Source organism: Phoenix dactylifera, chromosome 14, assembly GCF_009389715.1.
Source record: "Phoenix dactylifera cultivar Barhee BC4 chromosome 14, palm_55x_up_171113_PBpolish2nd_filt_p, whole genome shotgun sequence".
Taxonomy (NCBI): domain Eukaryota; kingdom Viridiplantae; phylum Streptophyta; class Magnoliopsida; order Arecales; family Arecaceae; genus Phoenix; species Phoenix dactylifera.
This window is the reverse complement of record NC_052405.1, coordinates 14,012,375-14,036,160: the sequence shown is the minus strand read 5'-3', so window position 1 is coordinate 14,036,160 and position 23,786 is coordinate 14,012,375. Positions and strand designations below refer to the sequence as shown.

General features: G+C 36.9%; 1 protein-coding gene across 3 annotated transcripts in view; it reads left to right on the top strand.

The window, feature by feature from the left end:
• Window positions 1–23,293, top strand: part of LOC103711613 (probable LRR receptor-like serine/threonine-protein kinase At1g67720) — a 36,129-nt gene extending 12,836 nt beyond the window's left edge. For 2 of the 3 annotated variants that reach the window (XM_039133772.1, XM_039133771.1), the window contains exons 11-16: window positions 18,138–18,264; window positions 18,365–18,430; window positions 18,512–18,698; window positions 18,795–18,927; window positions 20,177–20,452; window positions 22,946–23,293. In XM_039133772.1, the coding sequence (XP_038989700.1) occupies window positions 18,138–18,264; window positions 18,365–18,430; window positions 18,512–18,698; window positions 18,795–18,927; window positions 20,177–20,452; window positions 22,946–22,987 (831 nt within the window). In that variant the 3' untranslated portion in view covers window positions 22,988–23,293. Of the gene's footprint in view, window positions 1–18,137; window positions 18,265–18,364; window positions 18,431–18,511; window positions 18,699–18,794; window positions 18,928–20,176; window positions 20,705–22,945 lie in introns of all 3 variants that reach the window. The other variant, XR_005514900.1, reaches the window with a different exon arrangement.
• The last annotated feature ends 493 nt before the right edge of the window (window positions 23,294–23,786 follow it).

Sequence of the window (23,786 nt, the reverse complement as noted above, 5' to 3'; positions counted from 1 at the left end):
TGTTTTGTACTGTGACTGTTCTAGGCCGTCTCACAGCTGAGTGTAGTGAGAGGCCGACTTACCAAAAAAAAAAAAACTAAATTTGTTAGAAAAGGGGTCAACAATGCATATTGGGCCTACTTAGATGCCCGTGGTACACTGATTGTTACTTTGATTGTTAATTTGTTTTCCCATAAAATAGGTTTCTTGTGCAAGCAATTAAAAATTAACTGAAAATAATAAAATTAAGTAATTAATATGCAAAAAAGAAAACAAACACTTAGAAAAAAGCATGTAAAAGATAAGTAACCTTACATGAGATGTTTCTTTCACTGAAAACCAGCAATCTATCAACTCTTCATTGTCAATTTGGAAACTCATGTGGCTTGCAGTCATTATGTTTATACATCCATATTTTTCTTGGATTTTATTGTAATTACTGAATCTTAATGAGTCAACATATTGATGTATATATGATTTTAATATCCAAGAATATTCCTTAAAACTTTAATGGGGCAGTCAAAATAAGTATTAAAGTACTCAAGCTATTAACTTAAAATTTAAATTGATCCATACCAATTCGTATTTGTCATACTAGCTAGTACCACTAGTTCACAAGCTTATATATCGATACAGCCCAGTTTTCTATGTAATAACGTCAAATAACGGTAAACAGAAAAGTACTAGCCTCATAATGGTCGATACATACAAACAAAGCAATATGAATTACAAAGATCCAGTTTTAGACTCCATGATTATGAAAATAATATTTTCCTACTTCCTAAAGTAAATGCATGTTCTCTTCCAAGAAAGTGTGTAGGGCTAGAAGTGGGCTCGGGCCGAGTTAGCTTTAGGTTGGGTATAAGCCCGAGATAATTTCATGTTGCCCAAGGTGACAAGCCAAGAGGGGGGGTGAATTGGTTTCTTTAATTTTAACTATCTTACTTGTGTTAAATGATGAGTTAGTGAACTTAAACAAATCACAATACAAACAACAAGAAGTATAGTGGTTCGGTGCTCTCCTTAGCACCTACGTCCACTCCCCAAGCGACCCCTCGGAAATTCACTATAATCCCGCGGATTACAGTTGGATTGTTTTCCGGGCTCACAATCCAAAAACCTTTACACTTTGGTTTTTCGGGTTCACCAAAAACCTATGTTGGTTTTACGGGCTCACCAACGAACCTTTACACTTTGGTTTTCCGGGTTCACCAAAAACCTATGTTGGTTTTACGGGCTCACCAACGAACCTTTACACTTTGGTTTTCCGGGTTCACCAAAAACCTATGTTGGTTTTACGGGCTCACCAACGAACCTTTACACTTTGGTTTTCCGGGTTCACCAAAAACCTATGTTGGTTTTACGGGCTCACCAACGAACCTTTCCAATTGGTTTTCCGGGTTCACCAATCAACCTATTCCGTTGGTTTTGCGGGCTAACCAACCAACCTTTACAAGTAGTTTAATAAACAAAGGAAGAAGATTTAAACTCCTAGATGAGCAAATATAACAATATAATCTACAAAGAAGAGTTTAGAGAATATTTATCGCTTGATGTGACTTCTCTCTTCTTTGTCAAGGATGCTTCACTCTTCAAGGGTGGATGGAGCTCTTAATGACTCTTGGAATCTGCTCAACCACTTTCTTTTGACTCTTGAATGAAGCTCTTGGATGAAGCTTGCCTTGCTAGGGTTCTCTCTTGAATGCACTTGATGTCTTTTTCAAAGCTTGCTTCCTCTGATGAATACTCCCTCTTAAATACTTCTCCAACCTCCAAATAGTCCTTCCTGACCGTTGGATTGAAGAAACTAGCCGTTTATAGCCGTTGGGAGTCCAAAAAGCACTTCTGCACAACTAGCCGTTATGCTTCTGCCCGTGCTTGGGTCGACCCAAACTTTTCTTGGGTCGACCCAAACCTTGGGTCAGCTCAAACTTTTTCTTGGGTCGACCCAACCTTCAGAAACACAGAAACTTGGAATTCATCTTTCCTTCACTTGGGTCGACTCATGCTTTCCTTGGGTCGACTCAAGGTTCAGTTGGGTCGACTCAACTTCTTCTTGGGTCGACCCTAACAGGGTTTCCAGAAAACCTTTTCTGTCTTCTGTTCTGTCTTGCTTTTGGGTCGACCCACACAGGGTTTGGGTCGACTCAAGCTTGGGTCGACTCAACTTCATCTTGGGTCGACCCTCTCAGTAAATCCAGAGAACCATTTTCTGAGTTGTTTTGAGGATCTTGATGTTTGGGTCGACTCATGCTTTCCTTGGGTCGACCCAACACACTGTTCATCTGTGCCATTTTTGCAGAAGTGTGCCAAATGATTTCTTGATGTGCCGGGGTCGACCCAATCATCCTTTGGGTCGACTCAATCCACACTTTGCTGCATCTCAAGGTTAGATTCATTCAAATAAACAATGAAATGTATCTATATCAATTTAAACAAATATACTGAGAGTAACAGACTTAAGAATGTAGTATCGATTTAACTTATAACATACTCTAGATAATTGCTTGTTAATCATCAAAATAACACTATCATCCTCAATCTCCCCTTTTTGATGATTACAAAATAAAGAGTATGAGCCTATTGATACTTGTCTTTAAAATCAGTTTTTGAAAGGGCTTAACTTGCTGAATTTCAGCTTTTCATATATAAGAGTGAAGTCTCCCCCTATATCATTCAAATGTTGCCAATTTGACTTTTTAAATTACTCCCCCTTTCATTTATAATTCATTAAAGATGAAACTCCAAAAATTTGAGATAAAACATGAGTTTCAGGTTATGTATCGAGGTGTGAAAGGTGCGTGCCAAATTCTGAAATTATATGTGCCAAATTCTGAAATTTGATATAAATTTTTGACTTGATCATTTTCATTGTTGCAAATTGCTCCCCCTTGGATGTATATGCTTTCCTATATGATTTTCAATTTGTTTTACAAATTATTTCTCTTTCTTTCTTTACTTCTCCTCTTATTACTCTATCTTTACTTCTCCCTTATTACTCTTTCTTTACTTCTCCCCCTTTTTGTTATTCTATTTACTCTATCTTTACTTCTCCCCTATTACTCTTTCTTTACTTCTCCCCCTTTTTGTTATCATCAAATAGGTACATGGGAAAGGACACAATAAATAACAAACATTCAAACTTCATTGATCAAAATAGGAATATTTTAGTACAATCATGCCAAAAACAAAAGCAAATACAATGTTCCTTAATCAAGGTTCAAAATACATGATCAACACAAAATACATATGAGAACTAGATACATATCCTAGGCTCTAAACAAGATCGTGAGACTCTCCCGGATCGCTTGGCTACGGCTCTCCTGGGTCCCATTTCTCCAAGATCTTGAAGTAATCTACTGTTTGGAGATGATTGGAGAAGATTTGAGAGTGGGGAATAGGGTTTTCGAAAGAGGACAAAGGGTAAACAGTGCCCTAGATAGCTCACGGGTCCCCCTTTTAATAGTGGGGTCCCGACGTTGGGTCGACTCAAAAATTTTCTTGGGTCGACTCAACGTTGGGTCGACCCTATTCTGGGTTGGGTCGACCCAAGTTCAGAAATTTTTCCTTTCTCTTCCTTTTCGCTTCTAAAAAAAATTTTCTTGCTTCCAATCCTTACAAATTCTTTCTGGGACAATGATACATGAGTAAGGAATCTATAGATTACAAGTTTGACTCATGTTACATGGGTTTTTAGAAATGGGAGGAATGTATCATGAGACTGCTTGCTCCCTTTTATATCTCTTCAATAAAGAGGATCACATATGCCAATTCCCTCCTTAGCGTGCAGAATCTATCTTCACTCAAGGGTTTTGTGAATATGTCGGTTAATTGCTTTTCAGTGCATATATGCTCAATACATATGTTTCTATTTTGCACATGATCCCTAATAAAATGATATCTTATTTCTATGTGTTTGGCTTTAGGAATGAGATATTTAGGATGTAAGCCAGAAGTGATCTCTAAATGTAGATTCCAAAGATAGTTTTGAAATCAAGTGTAGATGGAATCCTTTTCAAGTTATTTCAAGGAGTATCAAGAATAATATTCAAAGAAAGCACGAATGAAAATCCAATACCTTTTTTTTTTTTTAATATATTAAGTATATAGCAACATGAGAGCAATCTAATTAATTTTTAGAGTATAGTATAAGAGCAGATAAAGATCAAAATTTATATACTCGAAAAACATAAGATTATGTTGAATCTTTAATCCTTAATAACTTCAAAGTTCTTTCATGATATAAAAGTATTGGAGCATAGATACCAAAATATGAATTTATGCAATGTAGGATACATAAAATTCAGGGCTTTGGAAGTTCTTTTAAAGCTCTCTTAAAGACTTTCTTTTACTCCTTTAAAGATCCTAGCATCAAAATCAATTAAAATGAATTGGCTCAGGATTGAAACACTAAAGTGCAAGCCAATAAGAACTCATAAGTAGATTCCAAGATAAATTTTCGAAACTAAGACAGATGGAATCCTTTTCAATTAAATTTTCAGAAATAAATGATTTACCGATGAATACAGATGGAAATCCAACTTTCAAAAGATATTCAATGAAGCACAAAGTTTAATACCACTTTACATTTAGTATTCTTTGTCTCATCTTTAGATGCGAATTTATACGATTAAGTTCTATATGATCTCTCACTCTGAAATTTTCTTTCTCCCCCTTAATTAATCATTCCATTTGAGAGTTTAGAGTTTGAAGATAATTTTCAATAAAGAGATTGAGTATTTAAAGCTCCCCCTCAAAAGATGCATTTTCTTTCAAACCTTTTTTTTTGTTCTTCTATAATATCAAGAATGTAGAGTGATCTAGAATTTTTCAAAATTTATAGCAATCACTCTTTTTAATCTTTCAAGAATAAATTATATTTCCTCTTATTTTTTTTTGAATATGTATGGAGATATTAATCAAAAAATAATTCTTTTGAAGCTCAAATTTCTTTCAAAAGTAATTACATTTTCTTTCCTATAAGAATTATTGAAGTGAGTTGAAATATTCTAAGCTTTAGGATCATTAACTCTCTTCTTAAAAATAGCTTTTCTTTTTAATGATAGAAGCATTTAATTATGTAGGAGTGTATATTCAAAATATTAATTTCTTAGTCATAGTTTTTCAGCAATGTATATATGAAGCACCATAAATCTTTTTAATATCAAAATAATATCATATGTTTAGAACCATTTATTTACAATCAAGATCATTGAAAAACACATCATTTAGACCAATTTCAGTACACTTATAAGATAAAAAATGATATGTTTCAGATGCGTATCGGAGCAAACAACCAAGGTATCCAAAGTAATTCTATTTTTTCTTAAACCGTAGTTTTCATCTAGAAATCATATTGAGTTATTCCCCAAAATGATGCAATCATTGAAGTATATAATGAAAGTTACAAAAATGCAACGATAGAAGCATTTTTAAATTAAGTTTAAGCTTTTATCCTTAAGGTGTGTTTTCAAGTGATCGAAACTTCATTTGGCTTTTCACAAGCTTTTTATATACTTTCATTTATCTTGTCATTCATTTCCTCATTTTTGAATTTCCTCCTTTAACCACTCAGTGGATATTCTAATCTTCATTTCTTTTGGTTTTACTTTTCTATGCTCTATACTCTATTTGCTCCCTATCCGGTGGAGTTGGAAGGGGCACGAGGTACTACCACTAGCCTCCCTCTTGTGCCGTCCCTAATATGCCCTACACCGAATAGTTGGGTCAAATAGTGCCGGGTACTACCACTAGCCTCCCCATTGGCACCATCCCTATGATGAGCAATATAGAAGGGTTAAAATGTTCACTTCAAACTTTTTCTGTAATTAATTACGGATTTTATCTCTTCCAAAAGGAATGTTCATATTAGTCTCACAAATATGCCGAATGTATTATGCTTGTTTTTCTTTTCCTTAAGATTGAAGTTTTTGCCTTTACTTAGATTTTACTTCTCTTAAATAATATCCATTTTCTTTTCTTTATCTCTCTCTCTTTTTGTTATTCTCAAGTAATTTACATGAAAGAGCAGAATAAAGAAATAATCTTATGTATCATATAAATGTATATCATGCAAACAACATTTTCATTATGCTCAAGAATTCATAGCTTCTCACAAGTCAATTCAAATCAGCATTTTAAGCATATACTTGTGTATTTGATGGTTATGATATAGGCAAAGAAACATTTTAGTTTGAGCAAACCATGAATCAATTTCTAAAGCATAAGTTAGTCAAAATATATGTAGACATGATATCAAGAAATTAGTAATTAAAGATTTTAATCATGCCACAATATGACTTTGCTCAACTGATTTATAAGAGAGATATATGAAATTACCGATTCATTCTGCATTCTTTAAGTCAAATACTTAATAGACTTCTCATGTATAAACTTTTGGCTAAAGAAAGTTCTCTCTTTTGTTTGCATATGAATGTTTATTGTACCTTACGTGGAGGTGTCCTTCAAGTTGAAATCTCTCATTTCTTGCTTATAGATCCTGCATCATTAGTAGAATCTTTTTCCTTTCTTGAAGGCAAGTCATTAGGTTGTCCAAGATACAAGAATATTCATACAACATATTTCATAACTATATGACTTGACATAAGATATAACAAAGATTGAATTTGAGTCACTCTACTCAAGAGATTGCCTAAATATAAGCAAGCACAAGTCACTTGAACTAAAGAGATAATTTTATTAAATAATATGGTTCAAGGACACTCATGTGAGGCAATAGGAAGATTTATCAAAGTCAAACCAATTTCTTATTTTCAGAAGCAATTTAGCTTAGATTCTATTTGCTTAAGATAATTATCAATAAGATATACCAGTTAATTTTTAATCAAATTATCTTAAATAGTTGTTTCTATCAAAATTCTGGTTATGATTCGGCTTTCAATACAAATAATCTTGTTTCAGAGAGATAGGCAATTTTCTTTTAGATTAATTAAGATTTTATATTTGACTTATGGGAGATGGTTCAAAGGAATTAATATTCATACTTTTAGAATATTTTTATGCTCAGATTAAACATGACGTGTTAACATTAATCAGTAGAATTTGAGATAATTTTATGTAAGGATATTAATCTTTCAATCAAGGATACAATGATTATACTAAATGAAACACTTTAAAGATCAGATTTATTAATCTTAGATTTTTAGAATAGTCTTGAGAATTACTTATAAAGAAAAAACAATCCATTGTTATAAAACTTTTTAGTAGAATTTCCATTATGATCACGACACATTAATCATTTATGATTGAAACATATGATGCATACATGCGACTTATAGAGTAAATCATAATATATTTCAAATAATCACATAAGGAATGAGTGATATAATGATAAATTATACTCATATCTTCACAAATAATGAAATAAGATTTCATAAGTATTATGCTCAATAAAGTTTTAACATGAAGGTATGAAATCAGCATCAAGTGTTTATACTAGAGAGGGAATTTAGATTTTGTAAACTTGAAGAAGAAGGTTATATATATATCCATTCATTGTTTTCTTATCATGATGCAAGCACTAGAAAATTTCATGCTAAAATCGTTGAGATAAGATTTAACATATAAGGCATTTAAAAACTTTGATGCAGAGAGTATCGTAATTTCATAAAAAGATAATTTCAATACACGAAGTAGAATGTTAAACCTTATACTAGATTTAATAACTAAATTGAGACTTATCTTTAATTATGTGTCAACGCACCCATTTGTATGACAATTTCATTTGTTTCATGGGTAGCATGGCACACCTACATCTACACCCTCATATTTTCATTTTGGGTACCCAAGCTTGCTTGGGTCCTTGAGGGTTAGTGCATATGGTTCCTTTTGGAATCCAAATCTGTTTAATCGTAATAACTTTACCATTTGATTTATTCGTATTAGAACCATAGGTAAAGTTGTTATGCCCATTCTTTTCATGTTTGAAATAAATTATCTTATTTAATGGTTTGCTTGGTGAATTGATAATCTTTTTCTCTAGAGATTTATTGTTAAGTAAGGAAGTTGAGCCAAATTTTAATTTATCATAATCAACATGTTGGCTTTCAAACATCATTTTTAATCTTTCTGAACTTACAGTGAATTTGTTAATAAAAAATTTTAATTGATTGATTTCTTCATTTAGGTTTTGATTTTCTTTAATTAAATTCTGATTTTTCTGAATCAATTGTTCTGAATTTAACCTTAAGCTTTCATTTTCAGAATTTAGTTTGTCTTGTATTCCAGCAAAAGAATTTCTTTCTTTTGAAATTTTTAGATTTAGTTTCTTAGAATTTTTATTCTTCATAGCTAGTTTTCTACATTCACAATACAAATCATGAAAAGCATTTAATAATTCATCATAAGAGAATTCTTCTTGAAAATCATTTGATGTAAGAGTAGATTCAGATTGTACCTTATCTTGTTGTGCCATAAAGCACAAGTTAGTTACCCCTTGTATTTCTTTGGAGCTAGTATCATCATTGTTGCTCCTAACTTTTATTTTCTTGCTTGACTCTTCCTTGGTCAAGGCTTTCTTCCTTTTTATCTCTTTCTTACTTTCTTCTTGCTTTCTCTTCTTCTTTGTCTTTAGGAAGCTTTTGAATTTTTCGGTGTTTGGGTATGGATCCTTGTTTTCATCACCGAATTCTTCATTTGTTGTTCTTTCTTCCGGATTGGGAGATTCAACATCGTTTTCTGCAGGCTCACTGTTAGTATGTAATTGAAGCACATGTGAGCTAATCTGAATTTTGTCATAAATATTTTCTAAAGTATCCCAGATTTCCTTAGCAGATAAGCATGCAGAGATTTTATTAAATTCAGTTTCATGGATAGCACAATATAGTATGTTCATAGCATTAGCATTCAATTGTGCTAAGTCTTTTTCATTAATAGTGTAAGAGAGTGAGTGAGGGCCTCTAGTAATGATGTACCATAATTCATAGTCTAAAGCTTGAATGAATATCATCCTAGCTTTCCAGTATGTGTAGTTTGTGCCATTAAATAGAGGTGGTCTATTTGTGGATTGCCCCTCACTCATAGAACATCCCACTTGGGTTGTCATGATCTTTAACTCTTGATTGTGAGATCAATGAGTACTATTGGAGCACCTTGCTCTGATACCACTTGTTGCCCAAGGTGACAAGCCAAGAGGGGGGGTGAATTGGTTTCTTTAATTTTAACTATCTTACTTGTGTTAAATGATGAGTTAGTGAACTTAAACAAATCACAATACAAACAACAAGAAGTATAGTGGTTCGGTGCTCTCCTTAGCACCTACGTCCACTCCCCAAGCGACCCCTCGGGAATTCACTATAATCCCGCGGATTACAGTTGGATTGTTTTCCGGGCTCACCAACGAACCTTTACACTTTGGTTTTCCGGGTTCACCAAAAACCTATGTTGGTTTTACGGGCTCACCAACGAACCTTTACACTTTGGTTTTCCGGGTTCACCAAAAACCTATGTTGGTTTTACGGGCTCACCAACGAACCTTTACACTTTGGTTTTCCGGGTTCACCAATCAACCTATTCCGTTGGTTTTGCGGGCTAACCAACCAACCTTTACAAGTAGTTTAATAAACAAAGGAAGAAGATTTAAACTCCTAGATGAGCAAATATAACAATATAATCTACAAAGAAGAGTTTAGAGAATATTTATGGCTTGATGTGACTTCTCTCTTCTTTGTCAAGGATGCTTCACTCTTCAAGGGTGGATGGAGCTCTTAATGACTCTTGGAATCTGCTCAACCACTTTCTTTTGACTCTTGAATGAAGCTCTTGGATGAAGCTTGCCTTGCTAGGGTTCTCTCTTGAATGCACTTGATGTCTTTTTCAAAGCTTGCTTCCTCTGATGAATACTCCCTCTTAAATACTTCTCCAACCTCCAAATAGTCCTTCCTGACCGTTGGATTGAAGAAACTAGCCGTTTATAGCCGTTGGGAGTCCAAAAAGCACTTCTGCACAACTAGCCGTTATGCTTCTGCCCGTGCTTGGGTCGACCCAAACTTTTCTTGGGTCGACCCAAACCTTGGGTCAGCTCAAACTTTTTCTTGGGTCGACCCAACCTTCAGAAACACAGAAACTTGGAATTCATCTTTCCTTCACTTGGGTCGACTCATGCTTTCCTTGGGTCGACTCAAGGTTCAGTTGGGTCGACTCAACTTCTTCTTGGGTCGACCCTAACAGGGTTTCCAGAGAACCTTTTCTGTCTTCTGTGCTGTCTTGCCTTTGGGTCGACCCACACAGGGTTTGGGTCGACTCAAGCTTGGGTCGACTCAACTTCATCTTGGGTCGACCCTCTCAGTAAATCCAGAGAACCATTTTCTGAGTTGTTTTGAGGATCTTGATGTTTGGGTCGACTCATGCTTTCCTTGGGTCGACCCAACACACTGTTCATCTGTGCCATTTTTGCAGAAGTGTGCCAAATGATTTCTTGATGTGCCGGGGTCGACCCAATCATCCTTTGGGTCGACTCAATCCACACTTTGCTGCATCTCAAGGTTAGATTCATTCAAATAAACAATGAAATGTATCTATATCAATTTAAACAAATATACTGAGAGTAACAGACTTAAGAATGTAGTATCGATTTAACTTATAACATACTCTAGATAATTGCTTGTTAATCATCAAAATAACACTATCATCCTCATTTCAGTCGGGCTTGGTTCTCAAAATAGGGCCCGAAGTACGTCAATACTTAAGCCCTCTCCACTCTTTCTCCTCACTCCTCTCTCCCACCCGATCTCTCTCCCCTCTACTCTTTCCCCTCTCTCCTTTCTCTCCCTCTCGATCTCCCACCCAATCTCTCGCCTATCTCCCACCCAATCTCTCTCCTCTCTACCTCTCAATCTCTCTCCCTCTCCTCTCTCCCCAGCCGCTCTCTTCTCCCTATCCGTTCGGTCTCTTCTCTTCACTCTCCCCTCTCTCCCAATCTTTCTCCCCTCTCCTTTCTCTCTCCTCTTTGCTCTCTCCTCTCTCTCCTCTCTCTCACTCCCCTTCTCTCTCCAGCCGATCTCTCTTCCCCTTACCCTCTCTCTTGTATTCTCTCCCCCTTCGGATCTCTCTCGCCCCCTCTCCTCTCTCTTCCACCTGATCTCTATCACACCCCAAATCTGGCTCAATTTACTACACCCCTGATTCAGCCCATGACACGGTCGTGCTACTACTAACCATTGCCCACAATAACACAAAGCCATATTAACATTTCATATAAAAATGATATTTCATTCATAGAATGTTTATCAACAGGGAATGGTACAGAGCTCTAACAATTTGAACATTTCAAACAAATTTTTCCAAACCCTAAAGAACATCAATTTTCTTGCTCCTAGCATTCTTATTTATCTGAAAGAAAATAAAAAAAGTTATGTGAGTTATGCAGCTCAATAAGTAACCATGCACCATCTTACCGGATCAAGCATACTATTCCTCATGCCAATGCATTATTTAAGCAAAATAACAGATATTCCAAAATAAACATTTCATAACATATATATTAAAACAAGTTATAAAGCAATGCATGCCCAATCATGCAAGTTCATAAATATGGATATGCATCATAAAATTCTATCATTATTTCATGCTTTAAAATCCATACTCTCAGATGGTAGTGCAGCTATGGCCGCTTTTATTCCCATGGCAAGGTTTTTACCAACTACTATTACCCGCTGGCGGGGGCCGTATGCCGAGCTACTATTATCCGCTGGCGGGGATCGTATGCCGAGCTACTGTTACCTGCTGGCGGGGGTTATACATAGCAATCTGAGAGTTCATAAATCATATCATGCTTTTCATAAACTTTACTTCATAAATAGATTGAAAGATGAATAATGGCATCATAATGTGTAAAATCCATGATCATACTGCAAACTTCATTTTTCATACAATTTTTTACATCATCATAAATCATGTGTATACAATATAGTAATCATGATGGATGTCATTTAGCCAAAATCATACGACACTTGCTAACATATGCTTGATCCTAGGTTTTGAGAAATTTACATAATATGCATTTTTATATCCAAATAATTTCATGTATTTGAAAGCAAAAAGATTTGTGTCATGGTCACTTACCTCAATTTGCTCACAAATTTCTAAGTTTAGATGACAAATCTCCAACACCTAGCCATATCATAGAGATCAAATTATTTGTTACTTGCTCATTCAATTATTTATTTATTTATTTAACTTTTATTCTACTTTTTCTACTACTTTTCTGCTTTTAGTTATTATATTTTATTTCTATATATTCACACTCTTTTCTTAATTAAAATTTTTTAATACACTTTTGGTTTTACATCATTACAACCCATCCAAAGGACTCATATTTTATTTTCAGGCCCATAGCCCAATTACAGGGCTAATCTTTTATCTAGGCCCATGGCTTGATTCAGTTTCTGATTCAGGCCTAAGGCATGATTCAGTTAGAGGGCTAATCTTTTATTCAGGCCCATGGCCTGATTCAGTTTCTGGTTCAAGCCTATGGTCTGATTTAGTTATTAGGCTAATCTTTTATTCAGGCTCATGGCCTGATTCAGTTACTAGGCTAATCTTTTATTCAGGCTCATGGCCTGATTCAATTTCAGGTTCAGGTCCATGGCCTAATTCAGTTACTAGGCTAATCTTTTATTCAGGCCAATGACCTGATTCAGTTTTAAGTTCAAGCCCAGTTACAAGGTTATTTTCTTTTCAGCCCGGTGGTATAAATAGTTGGTTTATAATCTGGCTTGTGGCCCAATTACAGGCTAAAAATGGTTCTGGCCATGCTTGTCCTAGTCTACAAAGTCCTACTTAATTTCAATTAGATTTAGGGAAGACCTTGGCTTGGCCCAAGCCCAGTTCGAGCCCAACCACTACACAACCCTTTAGTCTAGGTCCTTTAAATCCATTATTAGATCCTGGCCCATAGAGCCCAGATCTGGTTTAACATATCCCATCAGATCTTGGGCCCCTTTAGCCCAAGTTAATTTAGAGTTTAGGAACATTTTGCTCGGACCAAGCCCAGCCAAATTTCAGGCCTTTAAAGCCCAAGCCATTTGAAGCTTTCTGCCGTACTTAGGCCCATAACATCCATCCCTAAAACAGTCGGCCCGTGGCCCATTAAAACCCTCTCCTCCAAATGTCAACCCAATTTCTTAGCCCTTTTGTTTCTCCTCTCCCTTCATCCCTAATCTCCCCCTAAACCCAACCCGAGGTAGTGCCTGCCCACCCGGCCAGGGAGGCACGGGTAGCCCACCACCAACATGACCATCCTCCTCTCCGACCAAGCCGGGCTGGTGGACTCTTCCCAAGGGTCGGAAAGTAAGATCTAGGGTTAGGGTTTGAAGGAAGAGGAGATCAAGAGGAAGGGATAATCGAGAGAAGGAAGGTCTTTGGCCGTCATCTGTTGTGGCCGCAACCGTGGCCAGTCGCGCCGGTGCCGAATCAGTGGCCGAAACCCTAGGTAGGTCTTCTCCCTTCCCCTCTCTTCTTCTTCCCCTTTTTCCCTTTTTTTTTTCTTTTTATTTCGTTTTCCATTTTGTTTTGATCCCACAGTAAGAGTAGATCTAGAAATAACCAAACATAGAAGAGCTAAGAGGAAGATCGAGGCTCACCTAGCTCCGTGAAGGAGCTAAGAAGCTTCCTGCGGAAGCTTGGGCCGCTTCCTCCGATGGCTCGGCGGCGGATCCGGGTGGATCTATTGCCGCTGGAAGAAGGAAAGAGAGAGAGAGAGAGCAGTGAGAGATAGAAGTGTCTCTAAGAGAGCCTCTAAGGACTTTTTATAGCCTTCTTCGGGGAAAAGCAAGGCTTTAACGGCCACCACCGCGTGGCTGTTAGGCGGTTATAACCGCCTCAACAGTCGGGTGATGGTTGTTTCCATCTTCTTCCCAAAGATACCCAATTTGGGTCTCCAGATGGGCCGCCGACTATGGTCTAAGTCGGCCCATCTAGGCCCAATAGTTACATTCTCTCTCCCCTCTCTAGCTTTCTCTCCCTGCTCTCCTCTCTCTCCCTGCTCTCCTCTCTCTCCCACCTAGTCTCTCTCTCCTCTCCATTCTCTCCCCTCTCCAGGACGACACAATCGGGCTCTCGGCCAAGCTCGAATTCGGGCTCTGGTCAAGCTTAAGCAATAATTTTGAAAAAAAATGGAGCCTCAGCCTAGTCTGAAGCCTAGAATTTTTTTTCAATTAGGCTTGGGTTGCATAGATACTCCACCTAGCCTAGTTGGATTCTAGCCTTGGGAATGTAACATTAGGTGAAAGTCACACTCCCTCCTTGGAAGTGGTTTTGCATTTTATGCCTAAATATGCATCTCCAAGTATTTAGATTGGATAATAGGGTTCGCTGAACTAGTGTCGATAGTTATACTAGTCGGTGATTGGTTCGATTCCAGCATGTATCATGCTGAACTGCAGTGTATCGAAACCAAGGAGAGAGAGAGGAGGAGAGGAATAAGGAGAGGGGGGATATAGAAGGAGAGGGAGAAGCCGAGCCCTTTGGACTTACCTGAGAGAGAGATAAGATGTGGAGAGAGAGGAGTCATCTAGCTAGACGTTGTCATCATCAAACATGGACGGGATGCTATTGGACATGCGAGCGAAGGAGAGAGAGTGCTTCGAGGGATTCAAGTACTTTGCAAAGGCTTCAACCCATCTGACGGCTATAGATTTGATGATCGGGACCGAGAGAAAGACAAAGAATGGACTCACCTGAAGAGAGAGGTCGGAAAAGGAGGCAAGAGGGGGAGAGACGGGAGGCGAGCCTTCAAGGGTGTTGGGAGAGGCAAGGTCTCGATTCGACTGGTTGAACAGTGTTGGTGACCATTCGATTTAGTTTTTATGCCCCGAACCAGCATGTTTGGCATAGTTTGCTAGATCCTGGTGGGTAATTTGCCTATTCTACCATATTTACTAGCCATACTTCATCTCATGGTCTATCATACCATCTGTACCGCCTGGTATGGAGAGTACCATATCGTACAAGGAGAAAATTGGTACGAATTTTAACTTTGAGTCGGTACAAACTCCATACCACCCCGTACCGAGGCGTACCGTCCCATATCGAGGCATACCGACTTGTATCGAAGCATACTGTAGTGTGTACTGATCCGTACCGAAGCATATTGATTTGTATTGAAGCATACCAACATAAAATTTGAAAAAGTTATTAGAGGACTATTTCAATAATAGTGCATATCGTATCGTACCGTACTGTATCGAACCAATATTGGTATCGATACGGTACCCGGTACCGAGATAGCGAACCTTGCTTCATCCTTTGGACTATTTGGCTAGGTTTGTCTTGCTTTTGTACCTATTTGGTTCATTCAACAAATGGTATTAGATAATAAAATTTATTTATTGTTTTTGTCATGCTTTACATGACTTTGGTTTGTGCACTATGAATTTCTTATTTTATATCCATGGTCAGAACTCGGGTTTTGCAAGGTTTAATGTTCTTCACTAACTCTAAAGATGACTAAATGTCCATAAATTTTTGTTGTTCTTCATAGTCAAACTTCCCTAAACTTCTGCAGCTTCATGTACATAAAACATATAATTAACAAGCAGTTCTCCTTAATCATTATAATTTTCACTTTCAATGCTTTGATTTTAATTCTTTTTTGCTTTCCAATCAAACAACAATAAGGTTAGCCGAATCGGTACCGAGACCTGTACCGGTCTTTTACCAGTTCGGTACGGTACCGGTTCGGTACGAGGTGAGCCAGGCGTTCACCCCGATTAGGCAGACCATAAATTCAAGCCTTTTATAAAATGGGGGCAAACTAGTTCAAATCGATGTGAACCGAGCGGTTCATATCGATTCGGAGCGGTTCATGGCATTTTTCGAAAATACTGGCCGAACCGTGCCGATTCGGCTCGATATTGGTTGAACCGAGCGGTTCGGCCCGGTTCGGCAAACCATAAAGAGAAACTTTCCTAGCTTAAGTTTGTGTTTTGGATTAGCTTAAAGCCATGAACGGTATTTATATGTCTCCCATGTTGTCACCTTCTTGACCACCCTTCAAATTATTAGTTTCATTTTCCAATTGCACATTCGTTCTCCTTTTGTTATTGATATGTTAACTTTATTAGTCTCTATGCACTTTTCCTTTTCTTAAGACATTTCCTTCTGCTCTTGCTCTTGACCTTTTTCTCATCCTTCTATAAGTCACACACTCACACTTAAATCAGATAACATGAGGTGTCAATGTATGTCACTTAAGGCTCAAGAACTTGCAATTAGTTTCCTAGGCTATTGTTCCGCATATCTGATATTATCTCTCCAATCTTTATGTATTGATTTTTGACCATTGACACCTTTCCCAAATCTCAGTTTTGCTTGAATACATTTATTTTCACTAGGAACCATGGACATAATAAGAAGCTAAGAGCATTGCTTGTTGGTAAAAGGTAACTAAGCAATCTGCTACTCAATGCAGTAAAAATTACCATCTTTTCATTTGTTTGATGTGAAGTTTAGAATCACCCAATTGTTTTAGTCAAGTTTTTGCAAAGGGCAATAAATTCATGGAGGCTTCACCTAAGTTATGATAATGGGGTTAGCCTTCCTCTTGCATCTAGCGTGCTCATTGATAGCTTTCTTATTGGTATCACATTGTCGATTAATAAATAGTACATTGGCATGAATTTTGAAAAAAAAATACGTCATGATCTTTTTAAGGTTTATATGCAGTTTTTATCCAACCTTTCTAAGATGCTTAGCGCATGTTCAAGAGACCGTAAGCAATCAAAGTAGCTACATTCACAATTAGCATTAACAGTTGCAATATTATGTCTGTAAAGCATTTTTTAATGAAATTCAAATAAAGACATCATTTCTTGATGACTTTAGGCCCTATTTGGTATCATTTTTTTCTTTTTTATTTTTAAACATGAAAACACGAAATCCGATGCAAGAAAGATGTTTAGTTCCCTTAGTTTTATTGTTTATTTTTAAAATTACTTTTCATAATTTATGAAAAAAGTGGAGGTGAAAAATTTATACTTCCACTTTCACTTCCACTATTTTTAAAAATAACTTTTTGAGCTATGAAATCAAGTCAAGCCTCATCTCCTATGATTATTTCTACCCTCAACTGCTCTACCTCGTCGCCTCCACCCTCATCCACTTCACCAAGAAGTTCCTCCCTCTTCCCTCCCTCCCGCCTCTTCCACCCCACCGTCCTCGCAATCAATAGCGGTTCCTCTAACAATGGTGTCATCAATAACATCCCACATCGTGGTGGTGGGAGGGAACCGGAACTATGTGAATGTCAAGGGCTACGCTATCCTCACCATTCATTCAGCAGGTATCCATGAGATGGACAACATAGAATGGGTACTGCAATTCATGGTGCACCTCATGTATCCTCCACTTGATGATCACCGACGGCTGCATGTCTAACATTTACTGGAGGAAAAGCATTCCAAAGGGATTTCCTATTTTGGATTACCAAACATGTTTTCCTATTTTTTATTATGAAAAATAGAAAAATAATAGTGACTAGAAAACATGTTTCTTTTGTCAAAAAAAATTAGGAAAAAAAAGCAGAAACAGATTTTCTATTTTTAAGTTTTGTGAAAAAGAAAAGTGACAATGATGCCAAACACAACCTTAAATTGTGATTTTTCTAATTCACATGATTATATTCTATCTCCTACAAACCATTAGAATCTTGTAAATGGAATAATCATGGTATTTCATTCCATCCATTCTTTGTCCAGTGTCGTTCTTATTACTATAGTGATGTCATCATTCTTCTATCATTAATTATATTGGTAGAGCTATTTTTATCTATACTCTATAGTGAATCATGTGCACTATTGCATATTGCTAGTGCTGAGAGCTTTTCTAAACCCTCCAGAAACTCTATGGGAAAACTATGTCATCCTTTGCTAACATCCACCACAAAATTAAAGTTTTTCACTGTCAAGCCAATGCCCATGCTGTCAAATGTGTCATGAGCAGCAGTTGAATTCGATAATTTGAGCTTCACCTCTCGTTGCAAAGTTAACTAAAATCCAGCAAAGAAAATGGTGATTTAATTACTGATGTATGAAATTTTGAAAAGTTAATGCAGAAATACATATTGAAAAGATACTGAGATTTCTTGCTGAAGAAACTTGTTCATGGTCTTACACTTGTTGCTTATGCGGATACTATTTCAGGTTGCTCTATTATCAAGAATTCATCATAAGAATTTGGTCCCTTTAATTGGATTTTGTGAAGAAGGATGTCAAAGAATTCTTGTTTATGAGTATATGCACAATGGAACCCTGCGAGATCACATTCATGGTATATTACAACTTGACTCTTGCAAACCCTCTGTTCAGTACATTTTTTAGCAAAAAATTAAACTATTCAGTTAAACTTCACATTGTAATCTGCTCACCAGATTCTGTTAAGCAGAAGAGTTTGAACTGGCTATCTCGTCTAGTAATTGCAGAGGATGCAGCAAAAGGTGTGACATGAAGATTCTATGTTTTATTATTGATTTGTGTTTCTCCGGTTGTAACTTGTCTATTCTGCTTGATATTTCTAGGCCTTTCTTACTTGCACAATGGATGCAATCCAAGTGTGATTCATCGAGATGTAAAGACAAGCAATATTCTCCTTGACATCAATATGAGGGCGAAAGTTTCAGATTTTGGGCTTTCTAGACAAGCTGATGAAAATCTTACCCATGTATCTAGTGTTGCCCGAGGAACAGTGGGCTACCTTGACCCTGAGTAAGAATTGACCTTTTGTATGGACTTGATTTTCTTTTTTCTCTTTTCTTTTTTATTATAGTCCAACAATTCATAAATCCTAACTTGTTTTTGTAGGTACTATGCTAATCAACAGTTGAGCGATAAGAGCGATGTCTATAGCTTTGGAGTTGTTCTTCTAGAGCTAATCTCAGGAAGAAAGCCTGTTTCAGTAGAAGATTATGGTGCTGACTGGAACATTGTTCACTGGGTATGTGTGTTCGTTCTTGTATACATTCTTTTTGTGCGTAAGAAAGCAAATTATTGGAGAATACCCTTTGAACATTCTTTCAGTTAATTGTGGCTGTTTAGATGTTTAGAATCCTGCATAAGGGTGGGAAGGACTGAGATGATGAGGCTGTTAAAAGGATGCTTAGACAAGAGAAAGGGAGTTGAGAATCTGGAAATTCCAGGATTTTAGATATACTGGAACCTTCTAAATGGTGGTTTCCAGTATCCCAAAATTGTAGGGATCGTGGGAACCAGTCTCCACCAGTCCACCAATTTTTCCCTCTTGCCCTAACCCCACTTCTTACAAAGGGATATCAGTCAGATAATTGCTAGGCATGCACCACAATAGTGTGGATGAAATATTTTATTTGGACATATACTTTATTTGCATCCTTTAAGCTTCTTTTTTCAAGTCAAATTAAATGTGTTGGAAACCCCCTACATCTTGAGCGGAGGTAAAATGATAACAGGCAGACACATGAAGCAGTTTTATGTTAATGAAGAATCAAACTTGGGAAATTTGCTGTCATGAGTGTGAAGCATTTCCATTAACTAAGAATATCTAACCATATTGACAGCATATACGGCATGCACTTGATTTAGATAACTTGAATCATGTGTCAATTGGAAACCCATATCCTATTGAAAAATCATGTCATTTGGTAAAATGACCAAATTCATACTTCTGATCCTTAATGAGTCAGTGCATAGAATTTTAGCATATATTCTTCTTTTGAGTCATAAGACTGCATGTAATTACTTTGTCCACTCTCGTGACGCAGAGATACATGGCTAATTGTCCTCTAGGAGTGGAGTGAAATTGTGGAAGGGTTTCCATTTTCCTTTGCATTACTTTTCTAATTGTACCTATTCTTCTCTCCTTTTCTGTTATCAGTATTACCTTCACAAGTCACAAGCCTTGTTCAGATAAGTCAGAACATACTAAGTACGTATCAAGAAAGAATCAAAACTGGAGTGCGGAATAAAAGAATAGCAAATGGGTATTCTAAGATCTTCGAGCGGTACTAAGAGAAATATGCCAGCCTTTGCTTGATAACATGCTTTAATAATGACACCTGAAACCACCGAGGTTAACGAGAGAATAATTCGTCTAATATTGTAAATAGTTAGCAACATATTATTTCTACAAAAGTATCAAAATCCATGTACTTATCAATATTTGGTGCTCACTAAATTCAAGTGTTGACATGGAACATATTGTTTTGCAGGCAAGGTCATCGATTCGTAAGGGTGATATAACAAGTATCATAGATCCTTCACTGATGGGTACATTTAAAATAGAATCTGTCTGGAGGATCGCTGAAATTGCCGTCCTAAGCGTCGAGCTGCATGGAGTTTCCAGGCCAAGGATGCAAGAAGTAGAGATGGTCATTCAAGATGCAATAAAGATTGAGAGGGGAAGCCAGAGCACCCATGATTCATCTTCAAGCTCTTCTTCCATGCCTTCGTTGCATGTATCATTTCCATCTGATCCGCTGGAAATTGTAAGTTCTGCCTGACCCAAAAATGAATCTCCAGCCCACAAGAATGCCAATTAAATCTCATTGTGAAATGTAGAATCCATTGAGGGCATGACCAAACGCATAGGAATACCTCCTGAGGTTTGAACCTAGTTACCCAGGACCTCCAAATGTGAAGTATGGGTGCAATCACTGGGCTATACCAATTTGCTAGCTTCAAGGCAACCTAACCTGCATTCCTTATTCTGTATTGTCTGGGCCAGCGTATAAATCACGGTATGATCCACTGGAGTATTTAAATGTTTTATGACTGGCTCTGAACTTAATGCTAATCTTCTAAATAGGTGCTAAGTTCCTGGATTATCCAGTTTTAGGTGAATAAGGGGGCTCTCTATGAAACCTAAAAGGCAAATTAGCTGGTACAAAGTCATGTATTCTTCTAAGCCTTCACTTTGTTGTATTATATTAGTGACTATTATTGTTAAAATAATATGACTCATGTTCCATGGTTTACAATCCTGATCATAATGGCTCGAAATAATCTAGATCTCATCCTCGGATTAGGATCAATTAAGACCATAAATTTTGGATCTATTTAATGAATTATATAATCCTTTTGATCATAGGATGTAACTTGATTATTTTTTTATAAATTAAATCATGTAAAAGTTCGTTTATGTAATTTATTGGACTAGTGACGCAACAAGAAGGATGAAAGGCAATTTGATGGCCGGGAAACTTTGTAGATCAACATACAAATTGAAGCACACTAGATTGAAAAACCCTTGTTTGGTGAAGGAAATTCTCTCCAAAAAGATTTATTAGGATATCAAAAGACTGCCTTCATACAATGTATTAGAAATATATAAAGGACCTGGCCTACTACAAAATCATACTCAAAATAGGACCCGGTGATAAAGAAACATGCTCGAATTATTCACTACAAATATAGAGATCTAGCTAAAATTTGATATGTCTCTAACGGATTTATAGGAAATCCAGTGAAGTGAAAACCTCTAAATCATCAAATATTTGTTAGTCAAAGTCTTTGCCCATAAATCCGATGTCTTCTATGAAGCTCGGTGTGGTCTTGCTGGTCATAGTACTTATTAACTGCACCTTGTGCTGCATTAACTAGGCTTTAAAATTCACTTACTAATAAGCCTTGAGCAAATGAAATTAGCAAACCCATTGCTTTGGAGTTCATGGGCTTAAATGCAAGAGGAGAAAGGTTTTTTAGCTTTCAGAATGATTTGTTAAAATTTGATTAGTTTTTTTTCTAAAATATTCTACATAAACGGATAATTGAGTTGATAGGTTGCATATAAACATCTTCACTAGCTCGGCTTCATTAGACATGGTATAGATTATGATGTGGAAACTAGACTTCTCATATACATCAATATATGGCTTTTTAATCTCCATTCATTTGCCATGTAATTGACAATTATTACAGTTCTTTTACATTTTTATTTTTAAGATCCAATATTCAATCCATGTTCCAATCCGATCTAGCACATTTATAGTTTACAAACTTGATCCCAATCTTGAGATTATTGTTAGTGAACTCAGGCGACTTGTTCGTGCCCATCCAGGCCTGCATGCCTCCGAGTCTATGCCTGCAGAAAAAACTTAAACCCTATAATCAAAAATTATACCCAACACAGACTGATGAACAAGGTCTGTTGATCCAGTTTCTAGACCTGAAACATTAGTTCGACTCACAGTGAGATTTAACAATCTGCTCAGACCCAACTAGATATGCTTGTTTCTGAGTCTGAGCTTGCAGAAATAACATTCTGCTTGGACCCAACAGATCTGCTTGTTCCTGTGTCTGAGCTTGCAGAATACACTCAACCTCAGACTGATTAATGAGTTTTGATATTGGTACAAACTCTAGGCTGCAACTGAAATTGACTCGAGAAACAGTTGTGCGCTGTAAGATTTAACAACCTTTCAAGACCCAACCAGATCAGCTTCTATTTGAATTTAAACATGCAGAACTGAATCCATCTTTCACCGCTTGATGAATAAGATCTGATACTGGATCCTTGTCTTGAAACTGAAATTAACCCAATAACCATTCACACCAGATTGAAGCATCTGCCTGCTTATTCCTGTTCTTTCTAACCAAAACTTTCTTATTAATATTGCAAGATCGTGACCGTGCTCACTGCAAATTTCTCACAGAAGCATGTTCTCAATGACCAACAACTAATTCCTTTGACTTAGGCATACAAATTTATCGGCAGTTCATATCTTCCTTATGAATTTGGAATTGTAGGGAAAAGATTAGGTAAACAAATTCCATGACTATTGTAACTAGCTTACATATTGTTCTACTATTGGCCTTTCTTTTGGGCACTTGACCTCCTGGTGTAGCTTATGCAAGTAACCTCTCTAAAAATGATCCGTTCACTGCATAATATCAGTAGCATAAATTTGAATCTTCCATGGATGTTCCTCCATTCAATTAAGAGCTTGCTGTAACAATCCTGAGTCTACTTTGATCTGCAGGTGTCTGACACTCAGCTTGTTAGCGTGACAGAGGCGCGTTAAGAGCTACCAACCTGCTCCAATGGACTGACAATGATAAGAATTTCTGCCTCCTAAACAGATCGTCTCTGACAATGATTTTCACTTTTTTTTATCTTTTTCCAGTTGTATATTGGAAAATGCTATTCTAACTTGCAGTACTCGTTCAAAGGGACGAGCCGTTTGAGAAGAGCAAAAAAAAAAAAAAGAGGAGGGGTCTTGGACAACCAAATGTATGCTATAAAGAGTTTGGATGCTCGATTTTCTTCAAATGAACAAATGATTTTGGATTATTTCAATGATTTCGATGATAATTTGTGAAGTTCAACATATCATACATGGTCAGAGATGCAGATGGTAAACATTTTTGGCTGAAGTGAAATGAGCAATTGGATATCTCTTCCTTATGTCATATTTGCATAGCTGAGAGTTCAATTCTCCCCCGCCACAAGCCAAGCTTCTAAGAAGTCCCAAGCAAGTCCAACCACACAGACTTCCATATCACCATCTTTGTTGCCACTTGAACCACTTGGCTTGTCCAACATAATCTTTGCAACCATATTCTACATCATCTTCATCCCCTTGGTACCATCAACTGCCAAACAAATGACTCAAGATCTCGCTACCCAATGTCCCTTTGAGTTTCAAGATGTTTTCCTTGTCTTCAAAGATGCCCCAAGATTGTACCAAAAAAAAAAAAAAAAAAGACGCCAACTGATGGTTCGTGGCCATCAGAAGCAATAGAAATTTCATCTCATGGGCCTAGCCGTTTCAGCCCCTTCAAAACATGGTAGTTCTGGTATATTTCCTTACTTTCAACTAG